Source organism: Adiantum capillus-veneris, chromosome 29 (genome assembly GCF_014529385.1).
Source record: "Adiantum capillus-veneris isolate H3 chromosome 29, ASM1452938v2, whole genome shotgun sequence".
Taxonomy (NCBI): Eukaryota; Viridiplantae; Streptophyta; class Polypodiopsida; order Polypodiales; family Pteridaceae; genus Adiantum; species Adiantum capillus-veneris.
The window spans coordinates 56,982,095-57,005,387 of record NC_140959.1 but is presented as its reverse complement, the minus strand read 5'-3'; the positions used below and the strand labels follow the sequence as shown (position 1 = coordinate 57,005,387).

At 43.1% G+C, this 23,293-nt stretch overlaps 1 protein-coding gene across 1 annotated transcript; it reads right to left on the bottom strand.

Moving 5' to 3' along the window:
- Positions 1-2,927: 2,927 nt before the first annotated feature.
- On the bottom strand, positions 2,928-23,075 carry LOC147419242 (tyrosine sulfotransferase-like protein). The gene is made up of 4 exons (XM_086505606.1): positions 22,868-23,075; positions 22,672-22,752; positions 22,540-22,597; positions 2,928-3,331 (listed from the first exon to the last, which is right to left on the bottom strand). The coding sequence occupies exons 1-4, from the start codon at positions 23,017-23,019 to the stop codon at positions 3,284-3,286; spliced, it is 339 nt and encodes a 112-aa protein (XP_086361732.1). The 5' UTR covers positions 23,020-23,075; the 3' UTR covers positions 2,928-3,283.
- Between the last annotated feature and the right edge of the window lie 218 nt (positions 23,076-23,293).

Genomic DNA, 23,293 nt, shown 5'->3' with positions numbered 1-23,293 from the left:
TGGTGGTTATGGATATATGAAGGTAGGCCTTATCACTAGCTTTCATGGAATCCACATGACTCATCTTATTTCAAGCTATTCTTCAAGGATTTGACAACAAATTCTACTTACACAAAAGTAGGCTTGGCTTACCCACATTAGCTTGGCTACTATATGTCACCTTGTCTTATGACAAGGTGCTTTTACCAAACACATTTTCTTGTCCTTGATTTTTAAGGTATAACTAGTGAGGCAACAAGGATTTATGCTTGAATCTAAAGTATTTACTAGAATTTATAACTAAGATGCTTGACTCTTGACCTTGAAATATAATGAACTAATCAATTACACCGGGATTTTGCATTTTCAATCCAAAAATTTACACTACAAACCAGGATATTGAGCATCGTCACATGACCGCCTTTCAAGAAGCTTTTGGAACCACACGTAGGGATTTTAGGTGCCTACTCATGTGGATGAATTTTTCAAAGAATCTATACTATACTACTCAAGCTACCAAGTTATGACCATTGCAAACAACCCAATAACAATAGCACTTTATCCACATTCCATTGTTTGTTGAGCCACAAATTTTTACCATAGCTAATTAAAAATTTCATCTGTATCAGATCATACCATGTTGAATACATTGAAAGAAATATAATGCCTCATCATTGCCATCAAAAATTAAAAATGTCTTGCAAACGTGTTACGATTGTTCAAATAGGCAAGATCATCAATCAATCCTTTTGCAGTTATTGCACATGAAGTTCATCAGTTTCTATTGGAGGTCTATAAACATAAACTTCCTTGTATGCAAACCTTTTCGTCCTTCAAATCGAGTGCATGGCAAGTTCAACTATATCCAATATGTATCTACAAAATTGTCAATTATTTTGGGAATGCACACCATTAAGAGACCCACTTTGGGTCTTGTTGCATTATGCTTATAATCAAACCAAGCAATAGGGTTCTAACAGAAATGAATTGATTATGTGGTTTGTTTCATATACTCTTTTAAATATTAGTTCACAAGTTGCTTAGAGAAGGAGAGGAAAATGAGAAGAAGAAGAAGAAGAAGAAAGCTTTTAAGTTTATCAGAACAGCCTCAACATCCCAAGCACTTTTTTTTTGTGTGTGGTTGAGCACATTGTTGTCACAACATGATGAGGAGGTCCATGAGTAGAAAAACATGTAATTGCCACATGTTAAAAGTCTTCTTGGCGAACAAACATCCTTCTTGGGTAACATATTTTTCTAAATGATAAAAGGATACTATGCTTCATCTTTGAAACTAATGGAGATTGAAAAATCACACTCTGTTGACCAACGTCACCATGAAACACGTTTCGACAAGTCAAGACAGGTGAATCGGGCCTTAAAACGTTTTGCTCACCAAGTGAAACACAAGCCGTTTCACTAACAACAAGGTACCATAGTTTTAAGTTTCAAAGTCGCTAAACGCACACTTCGGTCTCACGTTTCACATGCCACGTTTCAAGGTGAAACGTTTCGGCCTTGAAACATTTCGCGGTTACGCTGCTCTCGACTCCGCACCATCTTCAAAAATTGTTGACTTGTTCTCTAGAGCAATGATGCATACTGCCTTCATCACAAATGTAAGAGATCCATGATCCTTGACAAGAAGTATAGACATAGTCAAGGTAGTTGAACATACAAGATCCTCATGCTAGCATAAAGAAATGTACATATCCACACATGAAGATCTAAACTTTCAACAGATGGACCATCGATTGTCACGTGAATAAAAGGTAGGGAGTGTGTGCATGATAGTTTTGATGTCTTTGGCACCTCTCACGTCAAAATGGTGATTTGATATGCTATGTCAATTGCAAGCATGCATGCTTGCTTGATAGGAATCCATAGCCATAGCCACACAATCAACATCTCTGTACAATGTTATAGCATATCATGTGCGAGTCTCCTTTCAGACATTGCATATTGCCTTCTGTGTAAGGTTTCACTTATGCATTGCGTGGGCACCCAAGACCATCAAGGATGCACACTAACCATATATGCCACCTAGATCATCTTGTTTACAAGTTAGTACTTATGCCTCGGAAACTAATGTCATATAAATGTACTGGTGTCGTTATCTTCATCATTTGCAAGTACACTATAATGATCTTCAAGAGCTCTTATTTTTATACTCCTGTCAATTCAAGGCAATCCTTAAATCACAATTGCTAAAAACTCCCTTGCACCTAAATGCAAACATACAATTCCAGTAAAGCATAAAGAATGTAAATCCACGTGTGTGTGCACGCTTGAACACGGAATTCATGTAAGATGTCAAAGTTTCTCTACTCAACACATGTAACAAAAAACTGTTCTGAGTTAAAGCATGAAGAAATGTCCTGGATCAATCAACATCAATCGTCTTCGTCTTATCACCACGAGCTTTGATAGCAGACCGGAATTTTTATCCTCAATCTTAAATCTCGACCATTATTTTAGTAAATGGAGCTTGCTGCTTTCCTAGGGCAGCGTAAATGAATTACTATTAATGTCTCATGGAGGGCAAATGAAGGTAATAGGACCCCTTGACCATAATCATATATTCACACTGCATCCCTGATCAATAACGCTTCATCTCACATAGATGCCATGATTTACACCGAGTAACATGGCCAACACTCAAAGTGGAGAACTTCAATAAAATTGAAGCAATATGGATGAGAAATCGAATGGCAATGTGCATAAATTTTGACCTCATTTTGGTGTATGCCCAGATGTGAAGTGTGCCCATCATTAATTTGGCTTAGAAGTGAACTTTCGTAGCTCGATTGATGCCACATTGAAGTAGCTTGTGCGTGTTGCCAAATCAATGAGCATCTAAACGATTGAACACACAAGGTATCACGATTGTGGTATTAATTTAGCCATCAAAATCCATTTTTAATGAAAGTTGATAGCATACACACGAATGATGCCAAATCGAAGTGATTCCTGTAGATTACCAAGGTCACCAAGTGGCATTCTCATTGTGAACAAAACAGATCGTGAGTATCAATGTCCCACAAGATCACGCAACAGAATCACGAGGTGATAAAGCTGCACTAAAAGATAATGTCAGAGCTGAGGAGTCATTTGTACACTCTCTTTCAGAAGTCGGTTAAATCCTTCGTAATAGGCTTCCCTTATACAAAAATGATCACTGATAAAGTAAAAAGAAAGTAATGACTGGCTTTTAAAGGTTATGAGAGAAGTAATAACTCCCTGTAGCAGGTACCATGCCAAAAGTTGCGACTCATAATTACCCTCTCAGGATGATCTAAACTATTTAAGAGTCTGCAAGCTTGCTCTTCAACCTCCTTTCCCAAATCCTTTTCTGCAAAAGGGATAACATTAAAGAATAAGTTCGGTGATGTAAAACTTGGATCTTTCTATGCATTATCTTATGCAGAAATTAAAAGTCACCTTGTCATACATAGGCAGGCTAAGAGGATGGCTAAAAAATGCATTTAAAAGAGAAGCTTGATAAGAGCATAGTGAGCAAAAATGTGCAAACCAAAGCATCTTGATGGAGCTATTGTGTGCAAACAGCTTACCTCTATTCTCGGATACTTACCAAAAACTCCACTTTTTCCAGTTTCCCCATTCCCATCATTATTACTTTTTTGTTTCCGATTTCTTTTCATTCTATCTCTATGGTTACCTAAAACTCGGTTCATTTCCATTTCCCTCTATCCCTATAATTACCCAAAACCCTCAAAAATATCAAATTTGGTCCGTTCCCATTTTTTTCTTTCTCACTCGATCATGTTTGGTCCATTTCCATTTCCCTCTATCCCTATAATTACCCGAAACTCCCCAAAATATCGAATTTGGCCGTTTCCATTTATATTTTTTTCTCGCTCAACTGTTTCTTGTAACTATGCTTTACAAATTTTTGGACTATCAACCTCAAAATAATGTGGAATATTAACATTCTAATTATACATAAATAAGGCTGTCCAGTACACAACCAATTATCAAAAGAAAGAGTATAATATTTGCTTGTTGTTTTCCGACAAGCACAAAAACGTTAAGGTGAGGTGTATTTTTTATTCGCAGAGGATTTTGGCTTGTCGATTGCAAATATAGATCGCACACAAGCATCCCACACTTGGGGAATTTTCCTTGTCAAAATGGAGGCTTGAACAATGAATACTCGCTTGGAAGGTCTGTATGAAGAGAAGTGAGAGACAATTCAAGATAGGTTCTGTGGTCCATAAAATCTACTCATAAACAGAGCAGGCCAAATGTATATATCCGTGCAAGTGTCTTCCAAGTTCCTAGTCGAAACCGTACTATTGTAAGGCTTGAGAGAGGCTTTCATCTTGTGTCCTGAAGTGTGATCTCCAATCGTGTGTTGATTGTGTCACTTCATGCCAGATACAGCGGAATTGAGAGAATACGTATAATCAAGAATTGACACTTCCACGATCCTTTGTTCTTTCCTTGCAATAATGAATGCAACTTTGTATTATTGATACTTGGGCAGCCGATGATGAGGATGCCGGTGGGCAGACTTGGGATGAACTCCGCCCACCCAGGGAGCCTCTAAATGGGCCTGAATTTGGGGCTGACCTGCATCTGCAAACCAAGGCCTGAATGGTCCTCCGGTGATGGTGTCCTTGATAGCCTTCAAGGGGCAGCTCTCTTGGGCGATGGCAAGAGAGGAAGGTCACCTACTCTACATCTCCAAGTCCCAAGTGTCGCAATTATGACGTATACCTCATCCATATGTTACTTTCACTTGATCCTGCTGCAGAGACGAAGATGGACTAGACTAGAGACCCATGTCTTCGAAAGTGTCTCTTTGCCAAAAGGCTACACCTCTTCATCAAATGGTTGCACCCTTACGCAAAATGGTCATGTCTTAACAGCAACTAGTCACAACTATTGGTCAAAGGATGTAACTTTTGGTCTCGAGTCATGTCTCTTCGCCAACAGACATGCCTCTTGATATGTGTCTTTTCATCTATTATATAAAGAAGACTACGTATGCAGTTCAATAATCTTTCAAATTTCAATCTCTGGACTCAGTGTAATCTCTCAAGTATGAAGTTTTAGTCTTAATTCTAGGATTAGCGCCACTAAACCTTACAGTGCTGACCAAAAAAAAATCAGGGCCTACGGGTTGTGAGCCTCTCACCCTTGCCGTTACCCGCTACCCTCTCCCCTTCCCGGAATTGTATGGAAGCAGCGGAAAGGTGGCCTCAAAAAAGATGGCATAACCGAAGGCAAACTCACATATGAGGTGATAATAATCTCCCGAGGTGCTAGTAGCGATGTACTTATACCTGGTGCCCAAAGGCAATCCCGTACTAGTGATAGGAGGATCGAAGCTGAGGGTAATCAAGGTATTCCCCCTAATGCCTCTTTGCACAGGTGATGCCCTTGGGTGGTGCTCCCTTGAGTCCACGAGCACCCTTTGGTATTGCCCCTTCACCCATGGTACCCTAGGTGTAGCCTTTTGATGGCTCACCTTCACTTCCCTGTCCCCCCTCTACTTGTTGCCGCTTCAGCTCCATAGCGCAGCGCCCCTTCAGCAGCCAACGCTATTCATAATATGCATACCTTCTTGCTGACGAGGCCTAAAGTCCCTGATGCATAAATGTGACATTGCCTACTTAATGCCACGTGACATCTTTGATAAGCATAAAAACTATACGCAACACTAGCTCCTATATACTCTTGCGATCAAAACTTTCCAATAGAACAGCAAGTGCAAGGTTACTCAGCAGCAGCCAGGTGCACCCTCTGCCACAGGTGTGTCAGTTTATGAGCCTCAAGCGGCAAGATGTGAATGTTCCAAACAACAAGCACATACGACTGTTCATTCTCGTGCCTCTTTAATTGCGTACTCAACCAGCAGGTGATGACGAAGTATAGTAGCCTCTTCTTCATCCTTATACCCTTTCCATAAGAGTGACAACATCTGAGTGTTTCTTCATTGCGTTGGCTCTACCTTTCATGAACTTTATTACCCAAGCTGACAAACTCTCATGGCCCTTGAAGCTAATTCAGTAACACAAGTTGTCTCCCTTTTCGAGCTGAGGCACAAACTATTTTTACAAAGTTAAGAGGTAATACAACAAATCCTTGGCAGAAATCTCTAGTAACAACTGGTTCCTCGTGTCAACGAGCGTCAACAAGTTTCTCAACAAGATGTTACTCACCCTAAGCACAGTTCTTCAGCAACAATGAGACAAAAGTTAGCTTCAATCAGGTAACAACAGGCTCAACAACAATATTCTTGGAAATGTTACAATTAAAAAAAAATCTTTCTTGGAATCAGCATAAGCAAAAGCAGCAACATGAAGCTTCCCGAAGATCTCATCTTGGAAATAATTCCGGATGGCCTTATCTATTGGCACGAATTTCCAACCCTAGACAAGTACTCCATCGTGACGGCCACGACGATGAACAAGTTTCCCCTTGTGAGCCATGCCCAACACTCAAGGCGTTGCGAGCTCTTGGTGGTAGTGTGGAAGACTTACTCATACTCACCTTGTGCAAGAGGATCCTTGACAAGTCTAAGAGGCGAAGGTTACCTTGACCTACCCCATTCATGAAAGTCTCCAACGAAGAGAAGATACACACATTCGAAGCTCGACTCCAATCAACACTCCAAGAAAGTATGAAGTTGTAACCTCAAAATACCCTTCAAATCATGATGCAATCTACCTTAGTTGCTGGGAATCTGCATTCGAAAGGAACCCCTTGCAAACAAGAGTTAAGTACTTTTCATGCAAAGTAGAAGGCTCTCTCAACCCAACAAACACCTCCTCTCGAAAGCGACCTTCAAATCAACCCAAAAGTCAAGAAAAGAAGCCAGAGGGAACTAAGAAAAGCAAATATCTTAAGGCTTATATGGAAGAGGATAAATATTTCTTTTGTGGTGAGAAAGACCGTAGGAAACCGGATTGCCCACATCTCAAGAAAGATTCTCCACCTCCTGCTTCAAACTCGGTCTCTGACGTACAAGCTAACACTAGGAAGCAGTAAGGTAAGCGATAACTTTTAAAGGGATGGGACGGCCTTAATGGGAAGAGAGTCCTGACTCTCTTTGATCGAGGCGCTCGATAGACAATTTTATCTCGTTGGCTCTTGGTCTCACTCCAGATGGGCTGGGAACCCAATCAACTCCAATATAGCCTTTGAGGGGTAGACCACGAGCTCCATCCCGTTCAAGGACATCTGAATTTGTAAATCGGAAACTATGTACCTACGATTCTGAGAAATGCTTTTATTAGAGTGAACCTCGGAAGATGCTGGCTTTGAGATAGAAAAGAAAAGGATGATGTGGCAGTTGTTAAAGGGAGGCGACGCGGGAATCGGAAGATAGGTTGCAAAAAGGGGAGGCGACACAGACAGGTGGCAAGAGAAGGATGCAGCCTTGCAAGGCAGGGCAGCCAAGGCCGTGTCCTTAGGGGCAAGCAAGAGACAAGAGCACAAGCAGCTAGCGAGCCCGCAGCAAAATGCTATTTTTTCAAAGCGAGGGTCCAGCATGGACCTCCTCTCGACGGAGTGGCTCACGGGAAAGTATTCTTTGCACATCCAAGTATGCCGATAGAGAGTCTTTCCTAGTGGCTCCAATCCAAGGATGTGATATTACTTTAGGAATGCTTTGGTATTGTAAGATTCATCTTCTGTCACAAATTGATGACGTGGCATGTCCATAAGTTGGGACAACTTATATGGCACCTGCCGACCGGGCCCTAGGGACACGAGAGCTTAGAGACTCACTGAAGGGCAGGTTGTACGGACGCCGCAAATTGCGCTGAAATTCTGACGTGGCTCGCCGTACGGATTTCCGCAAAACGCGTTGCTGTGATGACATGGCTGGCCATACGGAGTTTCGCCTTTTGCGTTGGCTGCTTCTTGTTGGGTTAAAGGCCTAAATAACCCCTTTTTGTACATTTTTATACTTTGTCCAGGTTCAATACATTTTTTTAAAGTCGCTTATAATAAAAGTGGGAAAACCCAAAACTCACTTATTGAGTTTTTCCCAAAAAACGTGAGCTCTCTCTCTCTCCTTGCTTCGATCCCTAGCGCTTCCTCTCTGCTGCACTCCGCCTCCTGCTTCTTGCCCCAATCCTGCACTACATCGCGACGCGCACCTACCGGTACCTTCTGCTTCGCGCTTTCAATTGGTATCAGAGCCCTAGGGTTTCAAAACAGCCCTGTGCAGTCTGCTGGACAACGAGTTAAAATTGCTCTTCCGAAATTGTGGTCTATCGTATGCAAAGTCTTGTGGTTGCTCCTATTTGCTGAAATTTTCAGCCTATCGCATCTCTCTTGTATACACGCTTGTGGTTGAATTAAAATGGCTTCTTTCTCTTCCGCATCTGACACTAAAAGTTTGATAGAAATCAAACAGTTAGATAGTCGAGGCTTCGACCTCTGGCAAGAACACATGCAAGGTATCCTTTTCTTAAAGGATTGTGAAGATGCACTGGAAGAGAATAAGCCGCCAAGTTTGTCTGACGAAGAGTGGGCCAGGTTGAATAAGAAGGCTATGGCCTACATCAAAATGGCTATCAATGATGACATTTTGACGGACATCAAGCATTTGGACTCTACTTATGCAATATAGCAAAAGCTAAAGTCCAATTATGAAAACACCACGCCTGTGAACCAGGTGCATTTGATGCGAAAGTTGATGAATATGCAGCTTGATGTCACCAGCCAGTGGCAATTCCATTTTTGTTTATTTTCTCTTTCTTTGGGGAATTTCGTTTGTGTTACCTTTTGGAAATACCCCTCTAGAAATCTAACTGCCCTGCATTGCATAGCCAGTGTGGAACTGTTCAGAGAGAGTCCAGGCCTGAGGGCTAAAGAGCACTAAGATTGGACAAGGACTATGGTTAGCCAAAGTGGGGTCATTGGCTAGCCAAAGCGGAATCCTTTGCTAGATAGGCTACATTTCAGTTCTGGGTGTGGCTGCAGTGTACAAAGAGGGTCAAATGACCTAGAAGAATGTAATGGCAGAAACTCCTAAATTTTAGGGACTGCTATTTTTGGATGGCAAAATGTCTTCGCGTACGTGCAGTTTGACATGGGGATCATTTTGTTACTCTGTGGCCAAGTCAACAGAGGCTGCAGGTGAGATATTTTTAGACCCAAGAGTCTAAAGCGGAAAAATGCACAAATGAGTGACACTTGGCACTCTGAGGCCAGTTTACTACTTAAAGAGAAGGCAAAAACGTGATTTTCAGTTGTGAGCTCGTTTTTGAGTGCCGTCACAGGTGGGAGAGCTTCAATGGAGTGCTGGCTTACCCTCTATGTACAGTGAGGTGCAGGATGTCATGATCTGCACACCTCTCATTGCTCTCTCTCTCCCCTATTCTTTATGGTTATGCCCCTCTAGTGGGCTCATCAGATTGACCATGTACAGTCTTGTGGTTTGATGCTCTATTGCTGAGGCAAGAGCCTCCCTGAACAGGAACACGAGTAGCTAACCGCTACTCCAAAGCAGGGAAACGAGAGGGTGATAACCTCTCAAGTAAACACACAAAAATCAGCACTGTTTTATTGCTGATTTTGGGCTGTTTTGGGACTGTTTTGTGCTCGGAATCATGCTAGAATCAAGGGGCACGCAATCCAAGGCATTGGGAACAGTGCAGGGATAGTTGACAGCTGAAATTAGGTCAAAAACAGGTCCTAACCAGAAAATACAGCGGTCTGAAATTTACTGTTTTGCAGCCGTATGGATGCCAGATGCATTGGGAACAGTGCCCAATTGTCAGAGAACACTTCTGGGAAGTGTTGGGGCTCAAAACAAGTGAAAAACCAGAAATTCCAGCGAGCTGTAATTGCTCTTTTTGAGTTGGAATCAGAGGGTTTTTGTCAGTTGAATCAATTTCCAGTGTTGGGAATTGTTTGGGGTCAATTTTGGAGCCGTTGTGCTGCCAAAATTTAGCCAAAACAGGTGTTGTATTGCTAGATACAGATTAGGATTCCCGGAACTCTGATTTTTGCAGGTTTGGGGTTGTTTCGATGCCCTAAATCCTTCCAGATTCAAGGGGCAACTAGCCCAAGGTGCAGGGAAGAGTGCAGGGGCTACAGGGAGCTAAAAACAGAGAAAAACCAATCAATAACCAAAAATTACAGAGACTGGTTATGCTCTGTTTTGGTCAATTAAAGGTGGAATCGAGACAAGGACAGTGGTCTCCTTAGGATTCCCTACTTGCAGACTTTTTTGGGCAGGGTTCTGCGCCGTTATGCTGCCCAAATTCCTCCAAACAGGATAGAAACTGTGGGATACAGGTTAAGTACTGCGGGATACAGGTTTAGTGCTATAAGCACTCTTTGTACTTCCTCTTAACTGTAAAAGAATAAAGAAATACCGAAAGGGGCGCCTATTTAGGGGCCAATCTACTGTCTGACTCGCATACAGATGCATTCTAGCATCTGTATCCCTTTCCCCTCTCTTGTGTCATTATAGCACAGGTAGAATAGACGACTAATAATGGGTGAAAGTTAAATCAAGGTTTGAAGTAAAGTCTACCGCCCTTTTTGAAGTTAACAGGCCGGTTACACTTGATGACTCGAAGTCAGCTTCTAAGCATTTGAGTGCTTTTACAGGTCTGTTGAGTCAGTTGCAGGACAGTGGGCTTTAGCAATCAATGATAAGCTGAAAGCTATTTTCTTGCTTATGACATTGCCAGATACTTGGGAAACCTTGGTTGTCTCCTTGAGCAACAGTCCCACCCTCACGTATGACGGTGTGAGAGGGTCTATTCTCAATGAAGAGATTAGACCCAAGTCTAGTGGGAAAGGTGGCAGTTCTGCCTACAATGCAAGAGGTAGAAATCAAAAGCGTGATGCGGGCAACAGGACTCAAAATAGAAGTAAGAGCAAGATAAAGGATAAGGATGTCACTTGTTATCAATGTGGCAGAAAGGGTCATAAGAAACCCGATTGCAGGTATTTCAAGAAAGAGTAGGAAAGGAAGAAGGAAACGCAAGATAAGAAGAAGAAAGATGAGAAGAAAGGGGAAAAATCAGCAGGTGATTCCTCCAGGGATGCTGAGAATGCAAATGTATCCTCTAGTGTGGTCATTGAGGAGTTGTCAGACGTTGAGGAAATCTTGGTTGCGCCTTCATGCCCCTCAAATTTGGTGATAGCTAATGCAGAAGACATGCTTATCTCGAAGAAAGATGTCATTGATGCATTGCTCAGTGCTAATGATGGCCTATCCCAATCATGGATAGTGGATTCTGGTGCTTCATTCCATGTGACTCCATCTTTGGAGTGTTTTGCTACATATGCTGCAGGCAATTATAGCAAGGTGTACCTTGGTGATAATTTTTCTTGCAATATTGAGGGAATGGGTACTATGCGTTTGGCTCTTAACAATGGTCAAGAGCTTGTGTTGAATGATGTCTGGTTTGTACCGTGCATTAAGAAAAGTTTGCTATCTGTTGGCCAGTTAGATGCACATGGTTATACTACCATCTTTGCTGGGGGTTCATGGAAGTTGCTTAAGGGCTCTATGCTTGTTGTAAAAGGGTCTAAAAGAGGTACTTTGTACTATCTTCGATGCAAAGCTTTGCCTGGCAAGTTTCTTGTTGTTGCTGAAGTTGCTTCACACACGGAATTGTGGCATAAGAGACTTGGCCATATGAGCCAAAAGGATATTGATGTGCTTTCCTCTCTGAAGAGGGTTGATGTAAAAGGCCAAAACTTGGATTTTTGTAACGATTGTCTTTATGGAAAGCAAAAGAAATCTTCTTATTACTCTGGTGTCTCTCGCAAAGCTAATCCTCTTGATCTTATTCACTCCGATGTATGCACTAAGCCTGTTAAGTCTTATGGTGGTGCATTGTATTTTGTTACATTCATTGATGACTGTACTAAGAAAGGATGGGTGCATTTGTTGAAAAGTAAGAGTGAGACTTTTAATGCTTTTAAGAAGTTTCATGCTTTTGTCACTACGCAAAAGAGTACTAAGCTTAAATGTCTCAGATCTGATAATGGAGGAGAGTATGTCTCTGCTGAATTTCAGCGTTTTTGTGATGAAAATGGGATTAAAAGGGAGTTGACAGCCCCTTATAATCCGTCTTCTAATGCTGTGGCTGAGAGGTATAATCGTACTTTATGCAAGAGAGTGCGTTGCATGTTGTCCACCGCTAATCTTTCCCAAGAGTTTTGGAGGGAGGCATTGAAAACTGCAGTTCATATTTGCAATCGCTCTCCTAATAGTACGCTGAAAAATGACATTCCAGAGGAAGTTTGGTCTGGCAAACCTGCCTCTTATGATCATTTGAGAGTATTTGGCTGCGAAGCTTTGTTCATGTACACAATGACTTGAGAACAAAGCTTGATATGAAGTCCATTAAAGGAGTCTTCCTAGGTTATGGAGAAGAAGGTGAAATGGGCTATAGAGTGTGGTTACCACAGTTTAAAAAGGTAATACGCAGCCAAGATGTAGTGTTCAATGAGGCAAAATTGCTTAAGAATGCTACAAAATCTGATGCTGACAAGAAAACAGTCAAATTTCAGCCTTCCATGCCACCCATTAATGTGTCTCATGATGCATTACCGCAAGCTGAAATTGATAATCAGCCGGTTAACTGTTAGGTGCAACGGAATGAATGTTGTATTTTCTCAAGATTAGTGATCTTTATTGCTCAAGGTTCCTTTTAGTTCTTAGGGAAGGAGAGAGCCTTCCGTCTTATGGAGAGTGCTATGATCACGAACAAAGTGAGTGGATATTGTGCGTGCAAGTGAATGAGACTGAGAGAAGGAGAGAGAAGAGATACCACACCCGAGAGGTTGTAAAACCCTCCTCCGAAGGCCCCACTCTCGTCGGCAAGAGTGGTCTAACTTTGATTGCACAAGGTGTAGAATGATGATGCAATGGACTGATGCAAATGGTATCTATGTCGATGACGACGATGATGACTTTAGGGCTGAAATTGGTCTTCTTCTATCTACCATCCAGAAGGGGGGAAATGCTGAGGTTCTAAGTGATCTTGGGGCTGATTCGTATGGCTGAAAATCTCTGTTTTTGTCGAGGGTTCTAGGCTGAATAAAAACGCTGATCAAGCCAGGCTTTTGCTACGTTTTGCTGCTGTGTTCGTGTGCTGAAAACGCTGATGAACTGCAAGTTAGGGCAGCGTTTTAATGGACTGAAATCCCTGCTGTAATCACTGTCATTGGCTGTGTTTTTCAAGGGCTGAAAGCTGATGTAAAACGCTGGTTCTGCTGATGGTTTGCAATCCCAAAAATGCTGGGATTTGGGGCTGCCTGAAGAGGGTAAAAACGCCAGGCAAGGGAGCACTTGGATGGCAATGGCTGAACTGGGAAAGCGCCAAGGGATGGCTCTGCTGTGAAGGAAACGCCAAGGGATGGGAGGCTTGACCTAATGCTGAAAAACGCTAGGGGTGTTGAGGGGGGGGTTACTACTGAGAAGTGGCCTGTTGAGCGGGAAGCTCCTGCTGCCTCTTCTGCCAGAAAGTGCTAACTTGGGTTTGCTTATATATTAACTTAGCAAAATTGCCCTACCTACTTTTGTTGGAAAGTCACTTAAAAATAATAAGTGAAAATACCAAAAATAGGGAAACTAGGCTAAATGCACTGGAAAATTCCCCTGACTGAATCTGATGGATTCTGAAGGGAATACTGATGATCATGTTGTGTGCAACCAGAGGATATGCATCTATGCTAAGTGATTGGGCATGCACGGTCTACGAATAGACTCACAAAAGTGCCAAATCACTACTAATCTAAACTGACTGGACTAACTGAACCCTACTGTGGTGTAGCTTGTCCACGAACACATAGGGTTGGGATGTGTCACGTGGCATTAACCTTGAGCCAGAAGAGGTAGGACATGATTTTGATGTTCCTAATGAGGAGGGACAGCCACCTGAATTGGCTAAAAATGATTTTCAGCAGCATGATAGAGCTGAAAATGAGTTGCCTTATGATGTAGAACCGTTGCCTGAGAATGTAGATCATTGGGTACGCAAGTCAACTCGTTTGAGAAGGCAACCGCAGAGATTTAACCCCTCTTTGGATCATGTAATGTTGACTGATGAGGGTGAACCTCTTACATATAAAGAGGCCAAATCATGTGAGTCAAGCAATAAGTGGGAGCTTGCGATGCAAGAGGAAATGAAATCCTTGTATGCAAATGATACTTGGGATCTTATGCCATTGCCTAAAGGGAGAAAGGCTCTTCCTAACAAATGGGTATACAAGTGTTATGTCTCGCTCACAGGAGAGGGGATCTAGCCCAGATACTGTCGGGATGGGCGTCCAGTGTCCGGGAGGACGTAGTGTGAACACGGCCAGTGTGGCCGGCCATTATTACAAAAGGGAGGCCAAGGTCTCATGTGCAATTATCAACCCCCACTGGCAGAGTGCCAGTGGTTAGCCCGCAAGGCTAGGAGTGCGCAGGATGGTCTAGTCACCTTGACTAAGATCCATACACAGGATAACCCTGCAAATGTTCTCACCAAGAGTCTTGCTAAGGCTCAACATGAGCATTGCATACAGCTGGTGGGAGTTGGACACTCAAGCGAGAAATCAATAGCAACACACAACCAGAAACTGCAACTGACCTTGAAAAGAGAGAGAGAGAGAGAGAGAGAGAAGAGAAGAGTCGACATGAAGCGGCGGAGTTCCACTTCCAGATGCACTGGCCCCAAATGTGAGGGGCAATGGCCCACATACTTGCGTGCGGGGAAGGGGAAGGAGGAGAAGAGGAGAGTCCTTGGGGGAAACACGGTATACCACATCACAACAAGAGTGTGTGTTACCTTTATTTGTTATATAAAGAGTAGAGTGGGTTAGTCGTAGGCATCATGCCTCTTTCCCTCCCTTATTTTGGGGTGAAGCTATGGTTACTTTGGTATATCTTCTCAACCGCACTTTTATAAAGTGGTGGACAATATCACTCCATAAGCCTATTGTCTCACATCTTCATGTCTTTGTAACAGACTTGGACACTCCAAGTCAAGAATCAACCGCGACAGCACCAAATAACCGCTTCAAAACAATTCACAAATCACAATAGATTTGCATTGGCACCACGGAGTTCCGTGCCTAGAGATATTGGCCCCAAAGACTGGGGCCCCTTTCGGTATTTCTTTTTATATTAATCAATTCAAAGTACAAGAGAGTGGGTCAGGATTCACTCTCAGACTCTGCATCCAGATGCTCTGAGAAGTGAGGCCCTCACCACTAATTTAAAGGTTACAAGGGATGCCCAAAAGCAAAGCCCCAAAAGCTTGAAAGCAAAAGCAAATTCTCTCTCTCTCTCAATGAGAGTTAAAATAAAGCAATTCAACTCTCTTTCTCTCATCCAAAATCCTTGCGTAGCAAAAAGCTAGGATTTGCGTCGCTCATCATTTTTAAAAAAAGAAAAAAAAATCCACCTCCGTGATTTCCGGAAATTAGGGTTTTTGGCAGAAATTAAGGTTTGCAGGAATTTTAGGGTTTCTAGCAGAAATTAGGGTTTCTACTGTCCGTAGTCACGTCATCACTTTGTGACATACCCCCCTCTTGAAAGCATTGTAATCGACCGCGATTACGCCTGCAAAGCCAACAAAAGCCATAAACCGTCTTAGCAGACACTCACTGTTAGTACCTACGTACTAGGGACACACATCTAGCACATGTACCAAATCGACAGTCACATCACAGGACGTCACTAGACATCACATGACATTCAACATTCATTCGATCTTAGACCATGATTTATCGGCAATGTAGCTAACAATCACATCTAGGTCCAATCGGGACCTCATCGATGACCGATTGACTAACCCCTATTGCAACCATGTCTATTCGAGATCAATCAGACCAAAATGCTGCTGTCATTTCGTCTATCAGTTCCTACACTCAAAAGAAGTGAAGAAACAAATCAGTATCATTATCAGGAATTCCATTTCATAAAGTCATCCAGCAGAATACTGTCAGCTCTCAGTATCCCTGAAGCTCAAAGAGACATCAGTGACTTTAGTATAAAAATCAAGGCATCTGTTGACAAAGGAGCGGAGTAACTCCCCTCTTGTGCATCCCACTGCACCAAATCTTCGGCCAAGCTGAATTTCTGGGTTCCGTTTGGAGTAGACTATGCTAAACCAAAACATCAAGGTAAAGTTTCACAATCCGAGGAGTATCTGCTAGGTCCTCCTCCTCCATCCACTTCGCATCAAATGCAGGAAAGTTCTTGAACTTAACCAAGAACCGCCTTCGGACTTTACCTTTCTACGTATCCGTATGTGCCAAAATCTGTTCAGGAACAAGGGTCTCTTCGTTTTCTTCCACTGCGGATTGCTCATCAGGCTCCCCATCATCAGACACATCACCCTTAACAGGTTTCAAGAGACTCAGATGCAATGCAATGTGAATCCTCCAAGTATCTGGCAGTTTCAATCGGAAGGAGACATCATTTATCTTTTCAGTTATCTGAAAAGGTCCGTAGTATCGCATACTAAGCTTTGGAAAAAGCCTCTCCTTTCCCTTTTTCTTTCTTAGGCGTGCCTTCTCAAAAGTAAGAGCACCCAATCATCCTCCTTCAGTTTCAAGTCGCGACGTTGGCGATCCGCTACCTTTTTCTGTCGTTCTTGAGACTTCTGCAAAGTCTCGCGAACCTTGGCAAAAGCCGTATCCAAATCTCGCGAATATTCATCCGCTTCAAATATCTAATCTTTCGTGCTCAGGAAGGATGGAACCTTTGCAGCACTTTCAACAATCTCAAATGGCGTCTTCCCCGTCGAAGCGTGTATCTTGTTATTGTAGGCAAATTCCACCAAGGTAAGTTCTTTTCCCATTGAGTCTTCTGATCCGAGATACAAGACTTCAATAAATCTAAAACCACTCAATTGGCAATCTCAGATTGCCCGTCAGTCTGCAAGTGGAACGATGACGAGAACTGCAACCGCGTGCCAATGTTCTCCCAAATTGCCTTCCAAAACAAACTCATAAATTTGGGGTCTCTGTCGGAGACAATCGTCTCAGACGTGCCATGTAATCGGAAAATCATCGTGATCATTCTATGTTCTCAGGTGATCAAAAATGAAATCCATTTCAATACTTTCCCAGGGGTGGGTGGGTATGGGTAAAGGCTGTAACAATCCCTGTGCCTTATGCCTGTCAAACTTGACCTTTTGGCATACTGCGCACAAACTCTTCCACATCCTTTTTGAGTCTCGGCCAAAAGAAGTATCTCTCTACCCCTTCATGGTGGTAGCAATGCCGCGGTGACCCGTAAAAGGTGGACAGTGGCATTCAGTCATAACCTTTTCCCGCAACGGTTGCGTAACGCACAACATAGTCTTTCTCATCAAGTAGCCTTCCCGAAGGGAGTATCCAGCTACGGTCTCCCCATCCCGTATCCGTGTGAAAATATCTGCAAAATCTGTATCTGTGGCATACTGATCGACCATATCCTCGAAGCTCCTATGATGTATCGCGGAAATAGCCAGAACCAACGGCTTCCGAGACAAAGCATCTGCCACCACATTCTTCTGTCCCTACACATGGACAATCTGAAAGTGAAACTGTGACAAGATGTTCGCCCACCACATCTGCTTTTCCGAAAACTGCTTCTATGACAAGAAGTAGCCCAAAATCTGATGGTCTGTAAAGACAGTAAAATCCGCTCCGAGTAGGTAATGCCGCCACTGAGTAAGAGCATGGATAACCACCAAAAGCTCTCTCTCATAAATCTGTGCTGTCATCTCCGGCCTAGAGAACAATCGGCTCTCGTAAGCAATGACATGGCCTTCTTGCATCAAGACCGCACCCAAACTACGACCACAAGCATCACAATATACTTCAAAAGACTTCTGCAAGTCCGGCAAAGTCAAATCTGGTCCCGTAGTCAATTTCTTGTTCAATGTCTGAAAGGCAGTCACCTCTGTGGCTCCCCACGAGAAAGGGACGCCTTTCTGTATCAAGATATGCAAAGGGGAAGCAACCTCTGCAAACTTTCGTATAAACCGCCTGTAGTACGAACACAGTCCCAAGAAGCTTCTAACTTCATGGACATTCTTCAAATCGGGCCAATCACGGATAGTCTCTATCTTGGCTGGGTCCATTTGCACTCCTGCTGCTGAGACAAAGTGTCCCAAAAAGTGTATCTCTAAAGCAGATGATCTCTCTGTTCTGCCTCGTTCTTGGAGAAACAATGATATCATCAAAGAAAGTGCCAACAAATAGCCTGTACTCTCGAAAAATCATGTCCATCATCCGGTTAAATGTCACAGGAGCATTGGTTAAGAAAAACTCAAATAACCCAAAAAGTAGTCCGGAAGGCTGTCTTGTAGACGTCTCCCGTCGCAATTCAGATCTGATGATATCCACTCTTCAAATCAATCCTGCTAAAGCACGAGGATCCCTGTAACCTGTCGAGTATATCATCGATCCTAGGAATCGGAAATCTGTTCTTGATGGTGATTTTGTTGAGAGCGCTATAATCGATGCTCATTCTCCAAGATCCGTCTTTCTTCAAATCCAACAACAGTGGAGAGCAATACGGTGAAGTACTATGCTGGACAAGACCCTTTTTCAAGAGGTCTTTCACTGGGTTCATAATCTTTTCATTCTGTACTCGGCTCACACGGTAAGGTGGCCGGTTCGGTGGCGTGCTTCCAGGTATCAAGTCAATGGTCTGATCTTCAGGCCCTCTGAAAAACAATCGGCATGAGTGTGGAGAAAAATCTTGGCGTTCTTTTGATCAGGTCAAAACATATTCAACCTTTATCCATCGTTCAGTTCTCTCCCAAAAGAACTGAGTAAAGAAACTGAAGTTCATCAAGTACAATCTCTGAGCCCTTCATTTTTTCAAAGTCGCTTTCTCTGCCCGATAGTCAACCATGGCGTAGTTCTTGTGGTACCAAGGGATCCTGAGTAGAACATCACTCGCGTGCCCTGAACACCCCTGTCATTGCAACGAAGTTTGCCAATGCTCGGGGGTAATGGCAACATCCCATCCGGGTGCCAGTCGAACTACCTCCGCTTGTGGCGTCAGTCTATCGAGCGTAATTTCAAATCGAGCCGCCAATTCCCAGTGAAAAGAAGTTGGCCTTGGCTCCTTCAAAAGAGCTTCCAGATCCTTCACTTTGCCCCAAAAGCGGCAAAGTTTGTACTTTCATTCATTAGATTCGGTGCAAGTCCCACGCCATATGGTACCAGTTCTACTTTTCTATCTGCCTTTTCTACCACGTTCCTCAGCTGCTCTCGAACTCTAAGGCCTGTCATCGTCTTTATCATTCTGTTCTTTCTATGCCTTTTTAGGGCACTTCGCGGAGATATGTCCCTGTTCCCCGCATCCAAAACACTTCCCCTCTCTGATGAAGCGAGCTCTCTCCTCAGGAGTAAGCTTGGGTCGTGCATCCTTTTTCTTTGGGTTGCTCTTTTTCTTTCTACTTTCATTCTCAGAAGTTTGTTCGGCTCGTTGTGTCATGGCCTCATTTGTGGGGTAGGTCAAACTGCCAGAGTGAATGGCAAAGCCCCGCTTCGCATGACTCATCAACTCCTGAATAGAAGCTGACTTTTGTTCCAAGCAGTGATCTCGGATCTCTGTAGGTAGACCCAAGGTAAACCGCTCAATCTGTTCTCTGAACGAGATCTTCTTGAATGAAGAGGCGGGTAGAAAAGAGCTCCAGAATCTTTCACAATAAGCATTGATTGTATCTTTCTTGGTCATCCGAAGATGGTTCCAAGCAGCTCGTATATCTCGTTCATATTCTTGCGTCAACCAAGAAGAAATAAAAAGCTTTTTAAATTTCAGCCATTTAACAGGCGCAATCTTGTTTAGAAGAAGCGTGGACCACCAAGTACGAGCATTCCCCTTAAAGTAAGAGGCAGCTCTCCGAATCTTGGAGTGCTCTGAATAGCGTCCTCCCGCGAAAGCAATGTCAAACTGTTGTATAAAAGACAAAGCCTTCGAAGCATCTGAGTATCCTGAAAAAGTTTCAAACTTGATCGAGTGGCCACGTTCCTTAAACTCTCGGACTTTCTTGCTTTTATCTTCGAGAAAGTCATACTGGTTGGCTTTGTAAAAATTCTTCTTGTTCGCATAAAAGTTTTCGTCATCCGAATCTGAGTTGTCTGTAGACGAGTCCTCGGTAGAACTGTCAGTCTCTAGACTAGATTTAGTCTTCCTTGCCTTTTTCTTGCCCTTTCCGAAGCTTTGTTTCTTGCTTCGCTTTTTACCTTTTTTGTCTTCTTCGCTCGAATCTGAAGAGCTAGAAGAGCTGTCAGAAGAAGAAGAAGAAGAAATGGGTACTCCTTCAAATCGAACACGCTTCTTTTGTTTTTTTGCCTTGTCAAAAGTCGACTGACGACCCAAATATCCCGGAAAGTCGGTGCTTTTCTTCTGCTTTTTGCTGTGATTTTTGGCTTTCTTTTGCGCGTCAAAAAGCTGAGGAATCCGTGCATCAACCACCTCTTGTAATTCCTTCTCTGAATGTTTCTTGTGAGCAAAAGGTTTCTTGAGAGTGGGTTCCGGGGGTGGTATAGTGGTTTTCTGCCACTGCTCATGCACGTCCTGAAAAGAAGTCTCACTCATACATTTTGCAAATTTTGGGTCCTTCGCAAAATTGAGCATCATCTTCGTTGCATCGCCGATCAATTGACGACGCACCATCTCTCTTTGCTCCACCTGAGTAGGCCGAGGCGGGCCATACTCTCTGCCTGAATCTTCGTTGTGATCCCTGCCCACATATCCAGATGCAGAGGGAGTCGATTGATCCTTGTGTGAAGCCATAGGTGCCGCAGAAAAAAAATTGGGGATCGGATCTCCCGTAGAAGAGAAATCGGCCGTGCTCTGATACCACTGTAACAGACTTGGACACTCCAAGTCAAGAATCAACCGCGACAGCACCAAATAACCACTTCAAAACAATTCACAGATCACAATAGATTTGCACTGGCCCGACAGAGTTCCGTGCCTAGAGATATTGGCCCCAAAGACTGGCACCCCTTTCGGTATTTCTTTTTATATTAATCAATTCAAAGTACAAGAGAGTGGGTCGGGATTCACTCTCAGACTCTGCGTCCAGATGCTCTGAGAAGTGAGGCCCTCACCACTAATTTAAAGGTTACAAGGGATGCCCAAAAGCAGAGCTCCAAAAGCTTGAAAGCAAAAGCAAATTCTCTCTCTCTCTCTCAATGAGAGTTAAAATAAAGCAATTCAACTCTCTTTCTCTCATCCAAAATCCTTACGTAGCAAAAAGCTAGGATTTGCGTCGCTCATCATTATTTTATTTTTTTTAAATCCACCTCCGCGATTTCCGGAAATTAGGGTTTTTGGCAGAAATTAGGGTTTGCAAGAATTTTAGGGTTTCTGGCAGAAATTAGGCTTTCTGTTGTCCATAGCCACGTCATCGCTTTGTGACAGTCTTTGGTTATGTTGCTCATGTTCATGTGCCATTAAAGAAGAGGACTTCGAATGCTAAATCGAAGAGAATTTTTTGAGTTTATGCCTCTTGCTCCAAAGAATTTCAATTTTGGAGGCTATTGTTCCCCCCAGTGATGCTTGGTTTGATGAGACTAGATTCAGTTTGGACTCTATTGCAACTTCTTCATCCCATGCTGGTGTTGAACCCATTCCCACTCATGGAGATGGTTCACCCTATTCGAGCACCTCCACCACCAAAACCTCTTCTTGCAATATTGTTTGTCATGAAGGCCAAGCGACCAATCTAAGTCCCATTCCAAGGTCCCTTCTCCAAGCACCTTGTGCTATAACTCCAATCAGAAGGACACAGCTCGAGTAAATGCCTTGGTTTTTATCGTCATTCTTGATCACCGGTGTTTGTTTTAACCAGTCACTAGTTGCTAGGATTAGCATGTATCTTGTCATGAATTTAGCATGTGGCTCAAGTCTATTATAGTATCCAACCTAGCATCATTATTATATTGCCATGCCTTTCATGGATGTTGAAAGTCTTCCTCTCAGATTTCTATGTCCCAATGTCCTAAAAGGCAACATCTGCTCATGATTCGAGGTATTTCTCCTTCCCGTTCCAAAGTCTCTGCCACCACTCAATGCAATCCTTTCCATGCAGCTCCTCCTCTAGAAGACAAGTGTGCTCGACTCCAATGCCTTCATCTCTTGCTCCTCCTGTGGTTGACTTCTCTATTCATAGAGTTCTTCCCTAGACACTACTACCCCCTCCACCAACCTGTGCTTTGGTACAATATCTCATAGCCATAGACCCAAATGAATCTTGGAGATGCCCAGATTCACCTTCAAAGGAAAGGGCAAGTTATAGACTCGAAGTAGTCATTCACACAAGCCAAATTAACCATTAGCTCCATCATGCATAGTGTTTGACTACAAATTACAACATCCCCAATAGTGTCGTCGGTGGCCAAGTGTGGCTGTAGAATCAGATCAATATGTGCTCCCACACACACACACATATATAATTAATTCAGCACAAATATCTCAATGTCTGGTCATCTTTCATTTGCAACATTCACAGCATCAAATGTATTTTCATGTATAGACAATTTCTGCAATGCACACTTTGAGCTCATAATGCTCCTTCAGAAAGGATGTCAAACTATAAAACTTACTTTATGGTCAAAGAGCATTTGTGGCATCTTTTTCATGAGCTCCTCTGTCCTTGCACGCCTGCAAAAGAATATGAGCTATGTCAGCATGCAATTTAAAGAGCACTGAGTTAAACATGCAAACAGATGGCGTACTTCTCAGCTGCAATGCGATCACATTTGTGTCCCTTCATTTTGGGTTTCATTTCCTTCCTCGGTTTATCATATGACCACTCTCTGTCAGCAATACACAAATTAATGATCTCTCTCTCTCTCTCTCTCTCTCTCTCTCTCTCTCTCTCTCTCTCTCTCTCTGTGTGTGTGTGTGTGTGTGTGGTGTGTGTGTGCGTACTCTCCAGAAAGAAGGGTTTCCTTGCGCAGTCGATTTCGGTAACGACCGCTGATAGCAGCACGAACCCATTTTCCATCTTTCCAGTGGCCGTAAAAGTCCTTGGAGAGCTCTGCCAAGCTCTGCGAGGCCCTGAACACTCTTGCAGCAGCCATCGCCAATGAGATCAAAGGTGAAGTGTGGTTTTTATGTTTTTTTTTTTTGTTTTTTTCTTTTTTTTTGGGGGCGGGGCCGGGGCTCGATACAAAATGATACCTCCTTCAGGGAGGTGGGATCAATGATTCACTATCACCCAAAAGGAGGTGGGATCAATGGCTCAGGATCACCGGTTGATTGTGACCATTGGATTGCCTATGGAATGCAAAAGATTCCCACTTTCTCGGATCCGGGACTTGAACCCGCTACCCTCTCCCCCACGGAATTGACTCT

Coding starts and splice junctions, on each gene's coding strand:
- LOC147419242 (XM_086505606.1), bottom strand. CDS start 23,019: ATGGCTGCTGCAAGAGTGTTCAGGGCCTCGCAGAGCTTGGCAGAGCTC. Junction 22,753..22,867: donor GAAACCCTTCTTTCTGGAGA/GTACGCACACAC, acceptor TATTGCTGACAG/AGAGTGGTCATATGATAAAC. Junction 22,598..22,671: donor GATCGCATTGCAGCTGAGAA/GTACGCCATCTG, acceptor ATTCTTTTGCAG/GCGTGCAAGGACAGAGGAGC.